The sequence below is a fragment of the Struthio camelus genome, chromosome 3 (genome assembly GCF_040807025.1).
Source record: "Struthio camelus isolate bStrCam1 chromosome 3, bStrCam1.hap1, whole genome shotgun sequence".
NCBI classification, from domain to species: domain Eukaryota; kingdom Metazoa; phylum Chordata; class Aves; order Struthioniformes; family Struthionidae; genus Struthio; species Struthio camelus.
The window spans coordinates 59929230-59948812 of NC_090944.1; the positions used below are offsets into that span (position 1 = coordinate 59929230).

Sequence of the window (19583 nt, forward strand, 5' to 3'; positions counted from 1 at the left end):
ATTAGGGGATGGGGAAAACAAGAAGGCCTCTGCACATTTAATATATGCTGTTTTGTCATCTAGTTGCATATTCGCTAGAGGCTTACTTCATTTGGCCTGAATATAAACTTGGAAGAACTTCAGGTTCTTTTAATGGTAATGATCTAGTTCCTGTATAGTACAGTCAAGTGAAAAAGCTTGGCATGGGAAAACTTAAACAGCAACAAGAGTACACAGTTCTCTTCAAGACGAATTTAAGCTTCAGCCTGTGCTCCACTCAGCACAGTGCACAATGCTCACTGACACTATTTTGCACTTCCTGGACACTGTCTTGCACGTTGTTTCAGTCATATAGCCATATCAGTGTGGGTTACATATTTGCATCTTGTTGCACCTGGGTTTTGAAAGCAAGTTGCAACTGCACCTGAATGAGTGATTATTTTCTTTCCAAGTGCCAAACTGTTTCTGTAAGACCAGTAGTACAACGCTGACATGTTAAGTATTTACCTCCTCCTCCTTTCACGGTAAGTTCCAGATCAGAACTTATCCCCTCTAAAATTTAATATAAATAGAGAAAACCCACCCCCACAATAATTTTAAAAATGCTCAAGGGATGTCTAGTTCTGGTTCAAACCTCTACTAAGAGCTTGTAGAGGCATTCAAGTATAAAGGAAGAATGAAGCTACAGTGCCCTCAAGTGTGAGGGGACATGAAGTGGAACAAGTCTGGAGACACACAGTGAAGAGAAGAAGTCTCTGGCTTTCAGGAGGATCCTTTACTAAAGAAAAGCATGCTTCCTTGACCTGAAAAATGAAATTTGTCCTTATACATTATAGACAAACCACGTATTATAAACAGGTGCAAGAAACAAATACCAAAGACATCTTCACTTTCAACTGCCTTTTCAAATGCTTGTGGGCTGAAAGTGTTATGTTCATTTTCACCACAGGAACATAGCAAAAGCATGCTAGTTGTCTAGTGCAGAAGCCTCTAAATAGTATTTAAAGCAAGCTGTATATCAGTGGAAGGTCAAATTTAACACTGAAGAGACAAGTCGAGTGATGCTCAGTCCAGGACAACAGCACTTCCTCAGTGCCTGGACCTCATAGCAGAGATCATGCTTCAGTCTACCAGCAAGGTTCCTTATATAAAATTTCCTTTATACAAAATTTGAGGACAGAGTAAGGCACCCTTGACTAGTACTCAAAAAATATGCAAATCAAGTTGGAGGCCACTTAAATTAGGCAACAGGAAGCACTGAAGACAGGAGCATATCTTCAGTCTCATCTCTCATTATTGCTGAGGCTTTCTGCCCACCACCAAGAGGCACCTGCATATAGTCAGGACCACAACCTCAAACCCAGACATTGGTTCTCTCACCTCAGCGGTTAGATCACTTAAATAAGAGCGCGTTTCAACTCATCCTCCTTAAACAACTAAGTTAAGCTATTTAATCACAGGAACACTGTCATCACTTTCTATTGTTTTACATGCATTCCTTAAAATGTTCGGTGGCCCAGAGATAAGAGCAAAAGCCAGTCCAATTCTCTCACCATGGGAGCCTGGGCATGCAGGAGGCACAGGTTTGAATCCGCTTGGAGAGAAAAGCAGCTGAACCTGGAGCCCTCACTCCTTGGGAATGCTCTAACCACTAAGCTGTTACTCAGGCATGGGAGGGGTGGCCTCTGTTTTGTTTTGTGCAGAGCCCATCTGATAGGTCTTCAATAAACACATGCTGAGAACAGCGTGTTCTCCCAGCTCTGAGAGGAGGTAGAGAGGGGAACGTTTAATCTAGGGATCCAGAGTGAGCTTGAGCATTAGATAGGTATGGTGCTACTCTCTACTTACAAGACAAACACTCTTGAGCATGGCTGAACATCTGATGAAGTTCTGCTTAGGGGCTTACCAACTTCACCTCCAGGGTTAGAAAGGACCCGAGCAGGAGCTTAGAGGCTCTGAATTTGAGCATAAACTTTCTGGAACTCAGCTACAGCATTTGGGCTGCAGGACTGCCTTTCAGTGACTTGGCAAAAACTAGGAGCTTTCTCTTGCTGAGCAATTATCATACAGGACATCAGTGTTGCTGAACATGAGTGCCACGTGAGCAAATCTTAAGATATCCCATTCTATTTTTTCAAAAGACTGTACTATAAAAGCACCAAGTTTGAAAAGCAAAGCATTCAGAAGCTAAGAAAAAATAGAGTTATGTCTACCCATACCATCCCGCCTTTCAACCTTTAAGTTTACATTCTATTATAGGAAATAGTTATCCTATTAGGATTACTTCTTCATACAGTGCAGTCTGTTGAAGAACCTCCTCTCTTCTACTGTTACTGTGAGCTATGCACAGCACACAAAACATGGCAAACTGATCAAACTGCTGAATAGTAAGCTCTGTCACAATCATAATCTAAAAGGTACACCACGTGTCTGAATTATTCAAATAGTCTTTAATAGAGGCTGCCACATACATACCCAGAGCTGTAAAAAGTAACACAGTATTGCATATACACATTCCTCAAAGGTATTTCAGGAACTTTTAATTACATACTTACAGTAAAGAAGTTAGAACATTTACTTTGAGAATTTTTATGTCACTAAGAAGCTGCAAGCTCTAACATTTTCTTTTCTTCTCAGGATTGAAGCAAAACACCCCCTCCGACTGGGGGAGTCCTTGCTGTCAGATTAGTCACATGGCAGGAGAGAAGCCAAAACTCAGCTCAGCAGCCACAAAGTCACCTAGCAGGGTCCCCTCAGGCATGTCAAGCAAGACCCTGCAATGGGCCACAGCAAACAACCAAGTTCCTTCCGGCATAAGGAGTGCATAAGGACCGCTAGTAACAAAGACCTCATCTCTTCCAATATCTTTCTTTTTAATAGCGGAAGATTAACAGTATTTTAAATAGCATTTTGCAAAACTCTGTCTAAACAATGCAAAAGTAGTTTCATTCTACTTGTAATAATAGAGAAAAAAAGAGTAACAAACAGCAACATTACAGTGCAACAGAAAATTCTTCTTCCTTGAATGCATACACTTTACACATGATACTATTTTACGTATAGCATACCTCAGCAAAGAATGGATTCTCTCCTACGGATAGCTTAAACACATTCATTAGTTAAGTTTTGTTTAAGATGAGAAAACGTTAAATGTCAATACCTCCCCAAACTAGTGTTTTGTGGTTTCTCAACTCAGAAATTAGCTACCATTTCCGAATGTTAAATTCTCCTTCATTAAGCTCCTAGTGAAAGTTCGGAGTCTAGTCGTTCATCTAGGTTCTCTGATGATTCTATTTCCATCTCTTCTAGAGAAAAGGAGAAAACAAACAAACAAATAGAAAGCCCCACTGATTACAGCTGTTCTATTCTCCTAGTATCCATGCCAATATTTTCTGATTAGGAATACTCTGTTCCATATCCAGTAACAGAAGATACCATCATATGTACTCAGAAATCTTCTGATTTCCTTCCTAACCCTCATCTTTCTAACCCCAATTGTTCTAAACTATTAAAATGTCAGTGTGAGTTTTGTTTTTGGTTTTGTTTTTTTTTTTTTAATGGGGGGCTGGGGGGCAGGAAGTATGTCTCGTGTTTAGAAGAGGTAAACTTTTGCTGTTCATGTTTAATTTTTTTTTTAAAATGTATTTGGTATGCAAAGTCTTGATTAACTCTAGAGAGATCAGATTTGGGAAGTTTCAGCTGAAGGTAAGTTCCTTACAAAGCTGAGATCCAGAAAACTGGAAATTAAAATAGAAATAGGCAGGCAACTTTAATTCAATAGTGAGTATTCATGACTAAGATATGAAGTAGAACAGCCATCTAGTTCATGTACTATCACTAATTCTTATTCATGCATTTTACTACTCCCCCACAACTTGGTTTTGCTCATCTATACTTTCAGATCTAGATAGAGAAGAAATCCAGTTACAATTACCTCATAATTTTTAAAGAAAATTTGTAATAAGATATCATCAGCAACAGAAAACACCTAAAAATAGAAAATCAAATACCTCATGTCAAGATGCTATCAGTAGATAATACTCTGTAACTAGAAATAGCACATGAGACAGTAAGCCAAGGACAGAAGTTTCATCTTTCAAAAGTTTTAGAATAGTAGACTTCAACTTAAAGTGATGTTACTTTAAACAACTCAAAAACTGAAAATAAAGTAGTGCAAAGATATGAAGTCTCCCCCAAGTGTTCCTTAAAATTCACTACATCTTTCTGCAACAAGCACATCAGCCTAAGTTCATTTGGCTCATCTACAAATTAAAATATCATCTGTGTAAGAAACAAAAGGATATGGATACTACGCAAGGACAGTGGTTTATACTGCTACATTTAGGCATCTAAGAAATTGCTATCCCTGTCTCCAACAAGTATGCCAGAGTTGAATGGCAGCAGACTGTCAAATCATCTCAGGACAGCTACCTGCTTTCACACCTTTTCCATATGGCATCCTCATGCCAAGCACACTCAGTTCAGCAAGAGTCTGCTTAAAGTTAATTTAAATGTAAGCACTGGCATGGCTTTATCTATTTACTGCTACGATAACTGGCACTTTTGTGCCACAATCAATGAGCCAGTTTGGTCCTGAAAACACTACAACCGCATTCATATGACATTACATTTGAATCCATAGGACCTATTTCAAGATGCAATACCACATAAACAGAGTTATTATGCTTCCAGGCTCAGCATGGCACATCCAAAAACTCATTCCTACTTCTCTTTACTCATAGTGTAAGTTTTCAGATTAAGAGACAACCATGACCATCAGCTTGGCATAATGAGCACCAAGCTAACAGCCATTAAAAAAAAAAAATCCACAGAACTTGAAGCCTGTAAGGACAAACACTCAACTGCTTCATGATAAAAGGAAGTAATAACATTTTGAAATATGGACAATAAATGGAGCCCTGCAGCAAGGTATCAAGGTGCTTCTGGACAAACCTACTAGCACGCAACCTCAATCCTACAAACACACGTATGCTTCACTTTACCACACATGAGCAGCCCTACTAATTCAGGGCTGCTCCCAATAATTACATTAAGCAGCTGCAGGTCTTTTCAGGATAAATGCTGAAATTGTCTGCTACACATATAGCATTTTTAATAGAGTACCTGCTGACTTATTTTCCACCCATAATTCTTAGATCATCAGATAGTAATAACGTAACCACGCTCAGTAAACAGTTCCCATTGCAAATGGGACAGTAGGTGGTCAAAAGAGTACTCTTAAGACAACAAATACTCCAGTTCAAAATTAAAATTTTCAGCAAAAAAACAAGAAGCCATCTAAAACAATCCTCTAAACAAAGATGTCTGCTTTAGTATCAGAAGAATTGGCATAGGTCCACAAACCCTTCATCTGAATAAAGAACACATGCTTTGCCCTTGTAGAATAAAAAATTACTGACCTCTTTCTATAAAACTACAGAAGTACTTCGTTTTGGGGTTTTCTTGGGGGGAGGCGGAGTATTAAAGACCTCAATAGCTGAATGCTTAAACACACCATATAAACATGAATTTCATCCTTGTTTTCTTAAGTATTTAGAAATGCTCTATAAAGAAATAGCAAACACAGTGAACATGGTTATTACCGAAAGAATTTTAACACATGTCTATCAACCAAAATCATTGCTCAGCTCACCTCATTAATCTAGGAATAGTTTCACAACTACTTAGTCTAGGGAAAATTCATTATCCCGCTTCAGAGGGCCTTAGAAACTTTTTCACCAGTTAGGCTTTAATATAAAGGCTTTTGTACTGAAGGAGATGAATTTCACAAAAGCTTGACAGAAGGTCTTCTTCTAATCTAAAGAAGTTTTAGAACCTCAGATACTTAATTCCCCCATCTTAAATGCAGTCAACAGACAAGACCTTCCATACTGATTTAGGTCACTTACTTGAGAAGAGTAAGACCAGGTTTCAAATACCAGTTCAGTCTGGGTCCCAATCATGCTTGAATGTGATACTCCTACAACCAAGGTGAATGCTCTAACAAGATATTATTTACCACTTTGGAGAAAGACGCTCAATTTCTACTGCTTGCGAAGATCTGCTTTGTATATTCAATTGCCCCTTCGAGCCACTGATCTGAGACAGGCAATAAATAGACTGAAATTTCAGATCCACATGCTTGTAGTTTTGGGTTATTCTAATCTTACTATTCTCTCCAGTTTTGACAGGACTTCCACTTTTTACTGAAGAAGCCTTTCCCAGTAAGCACTTTGTCAAAAGCAGTATGTTTTCACAAAAAGTTTTGATTTTGCTAGATCAGTCTTCTCTGAAGCAAACAAGAAAATAGATGCTCTATCAAAAATATCCCAGCAAATTCTGAACTTCACTCTCTCTAATCCCCCCAAGACCTACTTGAAATATAGAGCTCCATTCTTCATTTAGTAACCTGCCCCACACATATCCTAGACTCATTTCCACAAAAGAGAAATGAAAAGGCCGTTCTAAGAAGTTTCTAGAGCTTTACCGTTTGCTTCAATTACAACAGTATCCACTTTCAGGATACTCTCCTGCTGTGCACTCTGGATTTCCAACTCAGATTTCCATCCTCTTCTGTGAAGAGTCATTATTTTACCTAACAAAATGAAGGAAAGCAACTGCCACAAGGATATAATAGCTGCTTCTCTTCTGTGTTTGCTTATAATGAGAGTGTTACAATAGAATATTATATAGCATGCTGGTTCAATTCTGTACCAATTCTAGCCTTCAGAATTGTTGATAATAATTCCAGTAAATTCTTAGAATGAGCTCCCTCTTGCCATCTCAAAGCTCAACATTTCACTTCTTCTCAGATAGAGCCCGGTGTTCAGGAGCATAGCCTACACAAGAGGCATCACGTATTCTGAAAAGAAAATAGCTTACAGACTCCATTATCCACTTTAAGACCATCTTAATCTCTGTGAGATGGTGTGCTTGATTGCAGTATCAGAATCTACTGTTGCACCATACAAAGGAATCTCATCTCAAATTATTCAACTGTATTATCCCTGGCTTTTGTTACTTACAGGAAGAAAAGGAAAAGATACTTCATGCAATTTCATCCATGGAAAAATCCCTCTGTACTATTTCAAAGTGAAATAAATAGGTTTAATAATGGTTGGCTTCAGAACTTGCAGGCAGTTCTTTGTCAGATTGCTTGACTCCTCCCACACTGTATATACTTAGTAACAAGTAACAGCATGCGCGCTTTCCAGTTCCATTCCCATTCAATTTCTTAGAAGCTTTGAACAACAAAAGCAATTGAAAGCTTTTTACAAGTCCTACCATGTACATTTGGATTGCCTACTCTGTTATTTGTAAACATATATTTAAATACTATACAGTGGAAATATTTAAAGATTAGTATTCATTTTTATGCTAAAATGATGAAAAAACTGTATCGTGACACAGAGTTGTATGTTGGTTTCTGTTACAGAATTAAGTATTTCATTACAACAGCCTAAAAAAAAAAAAACCCACTTACCAAAAAAGAAACCATATCTTTTTCATAATACAACCCAAATGCATAGCCTTTGGGAAAATGAGAACATACTCAGTATGTATCATACAGAATTGCCATCCAATGAACTATTTTGACCTCCCGTAGGAGGCAAAGGGCTTCTCTCAGCTCCCCATCTGCCCAGCTCTAGCCAGCAAGGAAAGTATGCCCACTGTTAGATCCTACGCTTGACCCTATATAGGGCCATTCAGAACAGTGCCAGGGCAACCAAGATGAGACGGTTACAGCCAAGGGATACTTGCAGCCTGCTCACTTGGCAGCTGTATAAATTGTTTTGTAACAAACTAGAAGAAAGAATTTCTTGTCTCCCTCCCCCCAGAATAACAAGCACTTTTGCTGAGACAAACTTCAAGCCATTCCAGATACCGGTTGGCACCAAGTACCAGCACAGCCAGATGGATTTCTGCTTTTCCTGAACTGTTACTGCATAAGACACTCACAGAACACTGTGATGCTCATTCTAATAGGTTACCACTTTGGTTTCTAAGCCCACTTGATCTCCTAACCAAGACACTGCAAACATCTGGGTGCAAAGAGTAAATAAGAGGGGCAAAATATTACTGGGCAGAATCTCCACACACAGACCAGACTTCACTACACAGGACAGAGCCAGATAGCGGGGTTATATCAGCACAGGATGGCCTGGCATAAGTCTGCAACAAAGCTGTATCTTCAGCCCAAGGAAACAGCTTTTCATTGAAATAGCATTTGTTTGACCCTCCCATGCCAGCATCCTTGGAGAAAGGCAGGCATAGCAGTGCAAGTGCCACTTGCAGCTGCCACCTGAAGCAAACCATTGCAAACAAGGGGCAAACCCAGCTGTCACTGAGGAGGCATTTGACAGTGCTGCTTTGATGGAGTTGCAGCATTAGCACGGTTTATCAAGAATAGATAAGCACTAATACATCTACAGCAACCAGGCTGATTAATAAAGGTTCCCCAACAGTCCCCAGATAGTACTCCATTTCATCCTCAAATCAACACAAAAGGTTACAAGGATTTGGGGATATGTCTACATCTTGCCCATTTACTTCAGAAAAAGCTTCTCAGGCTGTATAAGGAGTATTTACAAGGACTGTCTCAGAAACCAGTATGAGATATAAGCTGTCTGTCTGAACAGAAGTGAAAAAGTTCTAACTCTTCTTTCATGGGACAAGGACACTTCAAAGGACCCTTCTGTCCATATTCTCACCTCTGCAGTCATGAGTCTACAGTAAAGGGATATTTTCCATTTAGAAGTATGTACTTCACTGTAGACCTATTTGGAAGTCTATCAATATTAAAAATTAAAATCCAAGAATCTTTCTGTCTTGAGTGAATACACTAATTTCAATGAAAGATCTCCTGCCTTGCTTCCTATACAAGTTATTTCTCAAGACACAGAAAATTCCTTCAACTGGACTGCCCCCCGCATAAAATCTGAAAAAGGTGCTGTACACAAGGTGTCACAAGACACCTTTCTTCTTGAAATCATCTTTAAACGGACAGTTTGGGAGCGTATGCCTAGAGAAATCCTCAGTTCCCATCCCCACTAAGCTGTTTTAGAAGACAGTGCTAACAACCAAGTTTATGCTTTGTGAAGTTAATTTTTAACCTCAGTCCTACCAAGTATGTTTTAGCAACTAACAGCTTGCATGTTAGATGTTCAGAAGAACCTTCTGAATCTCCTCAGCATGTTTTTATGCATACGCATTACTTAGTCAGAAATAACTTTGAGCCCCATCACTACCCTATCCCACAGGACTGAGATTCAGGAGTTATACCTCTCCAAAAACATGCAAGTTTGTCAAGCAAGTTGCAGTACTGAACCCTCTAATGCAGACTTTTGGCTCTGAGAGAGCATATATGGGAAGCTCACCATGCCCTATTACCCCACAATTAATTTTTGTAGTGGAAGCACCATGAAGCAGCAATATTTTCCACCGTCCTTAGCACAGTTATATTTACACTCTGAAATCACAGTGAACGAAGACTACACTCCTCCCAAGGCTCCTTTACCAGTATGAGTAAGCATACCAGCTAACTCTAAAAAGGAGAAAAAACACAGAACAATCTATGCTTCGGTATCAGGTGTTCACTAAATGTGTAAGCTATAAAGAGTTAACTACCACCCTTCAAATCTACGTTTTCAAAATAACAATGTGCAATACAAAAAGTATTTTCTGCATTGGAAGAGATCATTCGTATTCTTAATGAAAGCTTACCAAAATGTTTTAATCCTTCAAAAAAAAAGACCTGAAACTAAGTACTGAAAGAAGAGAATCAACATTTAACTTACTTATAACATACTCTTCTTCTGACAGATTCTAGACAATATAAATCACACAAAACTGCCATGTTCTGGATAGTTAGAAAAGCAGCAGAACGCTAGGAGCCAAGACACCAATATGCTTGGTAAAAGCCAGACAAAAACATTTCCATTTGGCTTCTTTTACTGAGTATTGGAATGGGATAGCAGCAACAAAAATGTCAGAATTGCCAGAATTAACCTTCTCTTATAGAACGCTATTTATATATTAATTTCTAGGTAAATATAAGCAACTATTGCTTACATGTAAAACTTACCTGTAAAAAGGTAACCTAGACTAAATTATGAGGCTTCCAAAATCCTTCTTTGTAACATACAGGTGAGGCTAGATTGGACGCATATGAAGTTAGGGCAAATATTGAAAACATCTCAATCTTGGCCTGATAAGGCCCTATCTTCAAAACATGCTGAGCTCCAGAAAATGCAAGTGTGCAACAGCTGCCAGTTATTTGCTTCTGTTAACTGGTAGCCAACGTAAGTTTGCATTCAGTACAGGCTGCAAATTCAGGAAAATAGAGTTTGTGGCAAACCTTTTGCTTCTCTTCAGTCTCTCTTCTATGTCAAAATCAGTGCAAATCTAGATTAGAACTAAATTTCAAGTAAGTGAAAAATCCAAACAAACGATTTAATCCAAGTGGAATGCTCTATTGGCAACCAGGCTGCGTTTTAAAGCTAAAAGTTTTGTTGCACCACAACACTAGGCACAGCAGAGATTCAGCAATATACTGCAATGGAAAAATCTTTCAGAAAAGAGGTTCCTCTCCTCTTAAAAAAGCACAGGAAAAGCTTTCGGATTTTAAATAAGTTTCCATTTTCAATTCCATTTGTTCTTCCTTTGAATAAATATCATAGTATTTCATATTTACCCTGTAGGAGCTAAGCGATCAGCTTACGTAAGTAGCAGTACGCGCTCTCTCACCTCCTCTACTTTTAAAATGTATTTTTGGGTAATATTCAGGTACTCAGGCACTAGCACTCAAACTGGGTGATGGCTTTGACCCAGCATGACTTGAAAGAACAAATTTGGTTTCTACACAAAGCTAGAGTAAAGAAAATGGTTAATTGCTTACCAGGTTTGAATAGAACGAAATCAGTTCACTTTCCTAACTCAACTTTTGGCAGTGATCTAATCCAAGTTTTCTGGGAGAATACACAAAGAAGAAAAAAAGTCAAAACCATTGGAAACATCAAGAAAGTGGTAAACAATAAGAACACCACCACTTAACTTTTTGTATTTAACTCATGTATGCAGCCTATGTGAAGGTTTCCATGCTTGACTTGATTTCTCAAGTGAAAACTAAGCTTCCCCCCACCCTCATTTTTCCCTTTTTTTTTCCCCCCCCCCCTCTTCCTTAAAGTTTAAGCAGTTTACTGGAATATCTGTGACAGCAAACCATATTTTTGGAAATTTAAACACTCAGTATCCACAAAAAAAATACACTCAAGCCTTTGTAACTATTTTTTTGTCCCACAATAGCATGTTCCTAGCTGTGAAGTCAGAATCAGTACTTTTCCACTATGTTCATTTCAAAAGGAGAAATTCTGGGCTGAAGAAAAAGATTAAGAAAACAAAACAGCAAGAATTTCTTCAATACTCACTTTGTGGTTGTGACAGTGAGACAATGTAATTTTCCTTTAAACCAACTATTTTGGTCCAACTCAATGAAATGCTATTACTTTATATAACTTAGGACCTTATATACTTTTTACTTAATACTTTGCATATTATTATGCTAATTTCTAAATCTTTCCAGTTCTCAGTACTTTTTACTTCTCCTCAAAATGTGTACAATTTCTCCATACATGAGTAAAGAAGAACCCAACTGCATGCCAACGGCCCAAAATGAAGACAGTTATTTACATATTAAACAGGGAAACTAAATTATGAGAGCTTTTTAAAAGAGACTAGAAAGCAGTTAGCTTTTTGGCACAGCAGAATTAAAGCAGAGAGCAGAAGGATCACAACATACACAGAGGGAGAAAAAGAATTTAAGATGAAGGACTAAGTTGACAATAGAAAATACAAGCGTGGACTGGCCAAGGATCATCTCTACCAAGGAGCTTAAAATACAGCCAACTTCTTCTAGAAGAAGCAAGAGCAATAAAAAAAGTCTAAAACATGACTTAGCAACTGGTAGATCCGGAGGAACAGATGCTGTTGCCTACAAAGTACCTTCAAGCTCAAGTATTTCTAGTTCTTTAGATCTCTCTATATTAGCTCCTATGACAAAAAAAGTCTCGCTTTTTTTAAGCCACCAGTGCACGTTCTACTACCTACCTCAGTAGTAAACAAGTAGTAAACAAGAGAAGTTTGTGCTCAGTTTCTTCATATTACAGCTTCCAAATTCAGTCAGAAAACAATCAAGCCAATATCAAATGCCTGCTTCAATTTTCACTTTTTTTGAAAACAAAAGCTCCAGTTATGATGCCCTGAAAACTGATTCACCTGAACCACATAAAACCCTGGATCTACAGACCAAGTTATCTCACACAATTGTAAGAAAAAGATGAATGAGCAAAAGTCACTCCAAACAAGAAGAATGATATCCAGCTAGCATAGAAAATTATGGAAAGGAACAGCATTAGAAGTGACCCAGATATCTTACTTTACGCTACTTCGAGAGCCTCCATTGTTTTCAAGCAACTCTCTGTCCCATTCAAAGACATCCTGAGGGTCAGACAATTCTGCAGTTGACAAGGCTGAGGAGAGAAAATTTCCTTAAGTCTCTTTAAACAAACAGACTGAAGCTTTCAGAAAACAGGAAAGTAGACTGAAGGAGGGAGGAGTCAGAAAAGGGGATCTAAGGGTTATTGACAATCTATTAGGTTTAAAAAAATATACACATATGTTCACACCCCACCTCAGAACACTTCCTGACCCTTCAAGATTAAGTTTGCTGCCTTAACTTCTCCAGACAGCCTACCCCCACACACGTACACAAGTGATAAAGACCCATCACTAAGCACATGTTTACAATAAATATTGCAAGGCACAGTTTGGTTTTCTAGGCTAGCAGAAGCTGTAAATAAGACCTGTCCTTTAAGTGCTTCATGTAATTACTTCAGTATTTCTCCTATTAGCGAGGAGACTATCTGACAACAACGAGGAGCATATCTTGAGGTTCACTCTTACTGCTCTTAACAAGCATGCACCACAGAGCTCATATACAAAACAACCATAAAGCAAAAAGATAATGAACTGCACTGTAAGAAAAATCTAGCAATGAAGCAGAAAAATCAAGTCCCCTTTTGTCCTCTGTGGACACACACACAAGGAAACTACCACGGCCTCCTCTGGAGGAGGTTTCAGTTGCCCTACACGCTGTGGGCAGGGGCACGCAAGGGGAGAGGATGATGCCTTTTCTAGCTGTGGCTAGGTGCTTCCCTGTCCTTTTGGTATGATTTGAATGAGATGAGCCTCCTAGCATTTTGCCAGGATCTGGAAAGGTAAGGAAGGAAAGGATTTCTTCCATTCCATGTTCCCTGCCAAGCCTAGGTCAGAGGCGGTGCCAAAAGATAAACTGAGAGGGGTCATAGCACAAGAGGGAATATAGCTGGCTGCTGACAGGACCCTTCTCCAGTCACGGGCCATACAGCCCTCTGTGCAAACTCTGGGATTCCTGTTGAGTTTACTCCCTAGAGCAGTAGGCCTAAGGATACAACGAGGTGCTCAAAGTCCTCCGAAATCCACCCTCCGCTTTTCTGCGAAGCGGACAGACGCTCCAGACTGAGTTCCGCTGCTACGAATTTGGTAAATACAGTCTTGCAGAGCAAAGGGAAAGCATTTGTATGGTTCCCCACAGCAGTTACCAACACAAAAGACAGAAAAGGAGACTGGAAGGAAAAATCATCCGGTTAGCAACGTTCTCCCTTTCCCAGGGAGAGATCAAATAAACTCCTGACTGATGTTTAAGAGCAGTTTAGACAAAGAGGTCTAGTGATGAACATGACTCACTCTTCCCAGACAGTCCTTGCCATTGCTTTACCATCCTAATCCTTGAAAAATTTTCTGAATGTCTAACGCAAGTCTGCCTGAAACTTAGATCAACTGGTCATTCATCCTAGCTCAGGTTTCCTTCCTTTTTGCAGTAGTCCCGTCTTCTCCTCCAACCCTTATGTATTTGGGGACGTACTACCTTAGCCTTTTCAGCTGACTATTCCACCACCAACTCTTTCAACCTTTCTTCATGAAAAATCAGCAATCTAGAAGACATGATCCAAGCCCCCATCAGTTATCAACATCCTTTTAAATTCTACTTCTGCTGTCCAGGATTCTAACTCGCCCTCCCAGCTTGTCACTTGCAATTCAACGAGCACACAGCTCTGTTAAGCAAGATCCTGGGAGTACTGCACAGAACCTTGTAGAATCTGTACTGAGCAGTTGCTTCCATTTTAATACTAAGTCTCTATAAACTACTCTGGGGGTGGTTTTCCAGCTAGTTTTACACTCACTGCAAAGTAATTTCTAGACCATGGTTTCCTAACTTGTTGATCAGAATATTGAGGACACCAATAGCATCAACGTGTTAACGATATAGCGCTCTCTGTTCCACAAGATCTATTAATCCATCATAGAAGGAGCAGAAATGTTAGATTTAAAATACTTTATCCTTAATAAGTCCGTTTTGGCTGTTGCTCAACTTTTTTCCTAGACACTGAAAATGTGTTTGATCACTGGCTCCAGTAACTTTTCCTTGAGCTAAAGCTCTAACTTACCACTTCTTCTTCATCCCACTCCACTTGCCCCATGCTGAAGATGTGAGCATTATTATTCTTTTTCAGTTTTATTTCTCTCCGCTATCAGATCTGAGATTGCTTCAGCTAATTCTTTAAGACTTTTGAATGAGTTTCATCTGGCCCTGTCAGTCCAAAAATCTGTAGCTTATCCAAGTAATCTACAGTTTTTTCCTCTAGCCTAGGCCAAGTAATATTTGCTATTTTGTCTCTGCTATTAACTACACTGTCTGGATTAACCATTTCAGAGACTGTATAATCCCCTCAGCCTTCTCAGCATCATCTGTTAGTAATTCCCCATTCCATTCATCTGCGGATCTTTTCTTTCTTGGTTTCTTCCTTTTCAGCTGTACCTCATAATGTATTTCGCTGTCTCTGTCCATACCTCCTACTGCACTTCTCCATGTAGGTCTTCAACAACCTATGGCAATTTCTGATTTTCTATGTTTCCTGTGTTTTATGTCAATGAAGAGCTCATGATTTAACCAAAGTTCTTTTTTCATTACTTTACTTTCCACTGCAGTGAAACAGTGTGTTTGATACTACATCACTTCTTAAAGAAATTGAAAGCAGTTTCTTTTTTCCTTAGATTTGCCTCTGATGAAGCTTTACTGCCAAATTCTAAGCTTTTTGACATTGATGTGTTTTATTCTACTGTTCTGACATCTTGTATGCTATTTAGGCTAATACGTTGCTGTCACTCCTGCAGAATCTGCCTCTCATCTATACATTCTCAAACCATTCCTCTCTGTTAGTCTAAAAGACTATTTTCATGAATTCACAGACCTCTGTGTCTGCTATGTTCCGCTTAGCCTTTTCAAGACATGCTAGATGGTAATGGGAGATTTCAACTAGTATATGTCATACTTTGGACTATGTTTCTGTAGCTGCTGCGGTGAATACCTTAGATCTATATGACTGCAATGTATTAATATAAGTGATTTGATGGAGGCTGTACAGAAAAGTTTTAATAAACACATGTTAATACTTCCCACTGCTGTTCTTTCCTCATATCTTTGTGTTGGTATGCAGACATCTAACATACTGATTGGAATGACCCACTAGCCTGCAAGGTCATAAGCAATATACTGTAAATAAGCGCAGAATACTGTCAATGCATAATGCCATCAAAAATGTAATACGTATGGGGCTTTATCTCAAAAATGCTTGTCAAATGTTTTCAGATGCAAACAAAGTCACACTTTTCACTTGGTTATATCACTGCAGTTGAAATATCTTCAAAAATATTTAGAGTTTGGTCAAAGTGACTTTATAGGTCTTACATTATTAATAAGAGCAAGAAAGTCTAAAGTAGAAAAAAGCAGGCCAGTTGACTGATATTTTCCACGTGATCATTATCAGCAAAAATAATGCATTGAATCTACATAGGAAATTAGGTTTATTCCCACAGGCTACAATGATGTCGAGAAAGGATAAATATTCAGGTTACTTAAAGCTTTATCCACTTTCCTGAGATCAGCAAAAATATACGTTCATGCACACACACACACACTCCCCCACATTTTAGCCCACAATAAGAGATCCTGAATACAAGTCAAAGCCACAGGAATCTACATTAAGCAGTAATGTATTTTTTATAGATTCTGATACAGGCAATGCTACTTATTAATCGGAAGCAAAGAAGTAAGTTTGCTTAGGAATTGACTGTATTTTAGAGGAATTTTTCTCTAGAAAAACTCTCTAGAGGTTTTTCTCTAGAGGCATGCTCACAGGGATGCCAAATTAGGGTCCTAAAAAAGGAGCCATGTTGACAGTGGCAGCTGCCAAGTCTGCAACTTACACCAGCCGTATGGTACATTCCACCAACTTGCTCCAGACACACAGCTGCTAAAAAGGCAGCAGCTGACCTGCTCACATCCAAGTATTTCTTGGTCACTTCAACAGTCAAGAGGGCACTAGACCCAGAAGGAAACAGCTACCAGACCATGGGTGGAATTCACATCTTGGATTTCCTCGCTGACCAATCCTGCATGCATAGCGGCAAGATTTAAAAAAAAAAAAAAAAAAGCACATTTCCCAATTCTGCTTCCACAAAGAAGTTCAGTCCAGTCCAGGCTCAGACTATGAGTTTGGGATAGACCATCCCACAGGAGAGGGGTGGTGGACAGCACTGGTTCCCAGGAGAACCTTTAGGTTCAAAGTTGCCTCTTTCTGCCCTGGGCTTTTTGTCCTTTTATGGCTTGGACAGGGAATAAGGTTAAGATAGCAGAGTGGTACATACTACTGTGAACTTAAAGAAAGATTATTTCATATCCTAACACAGGAAGATGAAGTAATACAATGAGTCCTTTAACTACTGATACTATTCTAAACAGGATTTCATTTTATTATAATATTACCAACCTGTTTACCTTTAGAAACCCTGCTAAAACCTGCAAGTTCTACAGAATAAGTACATTTTGCTTAATATTTTGCTTTATCTAACACGTTCATCGCAAAGATTTGAATAAAATTCTTTTTGGCTGTGAAATTAACAGAAAATCATTCCATGTCTGAAAATAGTCCATAGCATCCAAAATGGAATGCTTGGATTGGATTATTTCTTCCATGAATGCTGATCCAAAGATTACAAAAGAATTTGCATTTACGAGTACAATCCTAGGAACTAAAACTTGCCGTTCTCAAGTCAGAAAAGCTGTTAGCTTCTTAGGGAATAGATACAGACAAGATAGAAGGCATACAAAAGCACCTTTTACAGATTTTTTTAAATAATATATTTCTGACTTTCCTTAACTTGTTGCAAGACCTTTCCTGCAGCTCACATACATGTGAATGGTTTCATATTCGTGTAGTTCTTTCACTCTTGTTATTATTAGTCAAGCCAGCTACGGCCATGTGATGTGAACTTGTACTTGCTAAATCAAAACGCAGCGAACTGCAGCTTTCTAGTAGAATTTTTTGGCCTATTTAAAAACGCTACTAACAAAGTTCTTAAACAAGAAAAATAGTTTAGCATGCTAGTAAATTCATGTATGTAAACCTAAAAGGGAGTCAACAGATCACGTAGTCTGCCCTCTTCCATAATTTAGGTCAGAGATCACCACCCATTTGGCCTTTGAATAGACTCTGACAACTTATACTTGATAAAAGTAAGTCTTTTCCTTAGCAGTCTGTTCTAGTGACTCATCATTCTCACTGTAATAGCGTCTTCTCATTTGAATCTCCAACAGGAAAAATGCTGATACAAAGGTGCCAGGTTAAATTATCAACTTAACATTCAACTTTCCTTTTTAAAGTAGTATAATTGTCAAGCCTTCCACATAAACCGTAAACGCAGCATGGTTTTTCTTGGCAAAAAATCTGCTTTGAGAAATGTCCCATTCAGCCCAAACTATATAAATTAAATTATATTGTATGTAAAATTTATCACGCTGCACACAATTGAGAAGTTCTACAAAATAAAATAGAAAAGTGACACTGTATCCTTTGATACAAGTCTATCATCAGAATTTCAAGACCTTACGAACATTTTACATGAGCAAGAAAATTGCAACAAGAGTAACTATACTTAGGCTATAACCGGTGGGGAAGTAAAAAAAATAACAGTTTTCTTAGCATGAAAGGCCAGCAAGTTTAATCTGCTATTGGTTAGATCGCCTACGAGCTTTAAGAAAAATAGTTTGGCTCTTACTATTTCCAGTGGAGAGACTATTTACCAATAAACAACAACAGAAGAAGAATTTTGACAAGCTCTGCTTTAATAGTCTTCAAACGCATCCAGCTCTTATAACATAAAAGCCCCAAAATTCCCATACTGGTTTATATCTTTATTTAGCAGTCTTAAACGTTCATACCCAAATCTTTGGGTGGCCTCCCAGCCAATCTGCTTTTGTATTAAGCGAACTGCTAATATCGCCGCACTGGTAAAGCGGACCAGAACCAGAGACGTACGTTTGTCATTTTAGCACCTCCTTCTGGACGCCCTGGCGTCCCAGCAGTACGCTCACTTTGCAGCGATTCACGGCCAGCGCTCTCACTGGATTTCTTCATGCATTTCCCCTCCCTTTTCACAACTCCTTCCCAAACTTCTCTCCTCTCGTGCGCGTACTGCTGCACAAGCACAGCCGAAGCGCCAGTTCGGGGACCAGGCTCCGCGCTTCGGGCCGCCCCCTCAGCTGCCGCCGGCAAGCGCAGCGCCCCGCTCCCAGCGAGGAGCGGCACCCCGGGCCGCCGGCCGCCTCCCTCCCCACCCGGTGCCCCGCGGCAGCTGCGGAGCGGGCGGCGGGCGCCGCGGGGCTCCCGCCGGGGCCGCGCTTACCTGCACCCTGCCGAGGATGGCCTCGCTCTTCTCCCGCACGTCGCGGAAGGGGCAGCGCTTGGAGAGCATAAGCAGGCGGGCCAGCGCCGCGCTCAGCCCGTCCCGGGCGGCGGCGGGAGCCAGGAGCCCGGCGGCGGCTCGGGCAGGCGCCGCCGCCGCCGCCGCCACGGGCGCGACAGTCTCGCTGCGGCGGAGCACGGCTTGCCCGATGTTGTCCAGGGCGGCGTCGCGGGTAGCGGCGTCGCGGCTGCACAGCCCGTCCCAGCGCACCTCGCCCTCCCGCTCCTCCATGGGGGCCGCTGGCACGCTCCGGCTCCCCCACGGCCGCCTCAGCAGCAGCAGCACCGGCGCGGCCGCCGCATCGCCGAGCCGAGCTGCTCCCGGCACCGGACCCGCCCACAAAGAAAACAAACTCGGCGGCGCGCAGAAAGCGCGGAGCGTGCGCCACATCGGGGGGGGGAGAGGGGGGAGGAGAGCCGAGGGGAGGGGAGGGGAGGGGGACGGGTGGTCACTCCCTCAGCCCCGGCGGGCGCCGCCGCCAACGGCCGCCGCGCCAGCAGCGCCGCTGGGGCTTCGCCTCGCCCGGCCGGGAGCGGGGCAGCCACCACCCCGCGGCGCGGGCAGCTCCTCCTCCCCTGCCCGGGCGTGGAGGGAAAGGGGCCGGGGCGGGCCACAGCCCTGCCTCAGCCGCTCCCTCCCTCCTTCCCGTGGCGGGACAGGGCGTCCCCGCCGAGGCAGGACCGCCTCACACCCCCCCGGCGCAT

The 19583-nt window shown here is 40.8% G+C and overlaps 1 protein-coding gene across 1 annotated transcript in view; it reads right to left on the minus strand.

The window, feature by feature from the left end:
- The window catches only part of SESN1 (sestrin 1), an 84049-nt gene extending 64640 nt beyond the window's left edge, over nucleotides 1–19409 (minus strand). The window contains exon 1 of the mRNA XM_068937984.1: nucleotides 18820–19409. Coding sequence (XP_068794085.1) covers nucleotides 18820–19269 — 450 coding nt within the window. The 5' untranslated portion in view covers nucleotides 19270–19409. The remainder of the gene's footprint in view (nucleotides 1–18819) is intronic.
- Nucleotides 19410–19583: the final 174 nt, after the last annotated feature.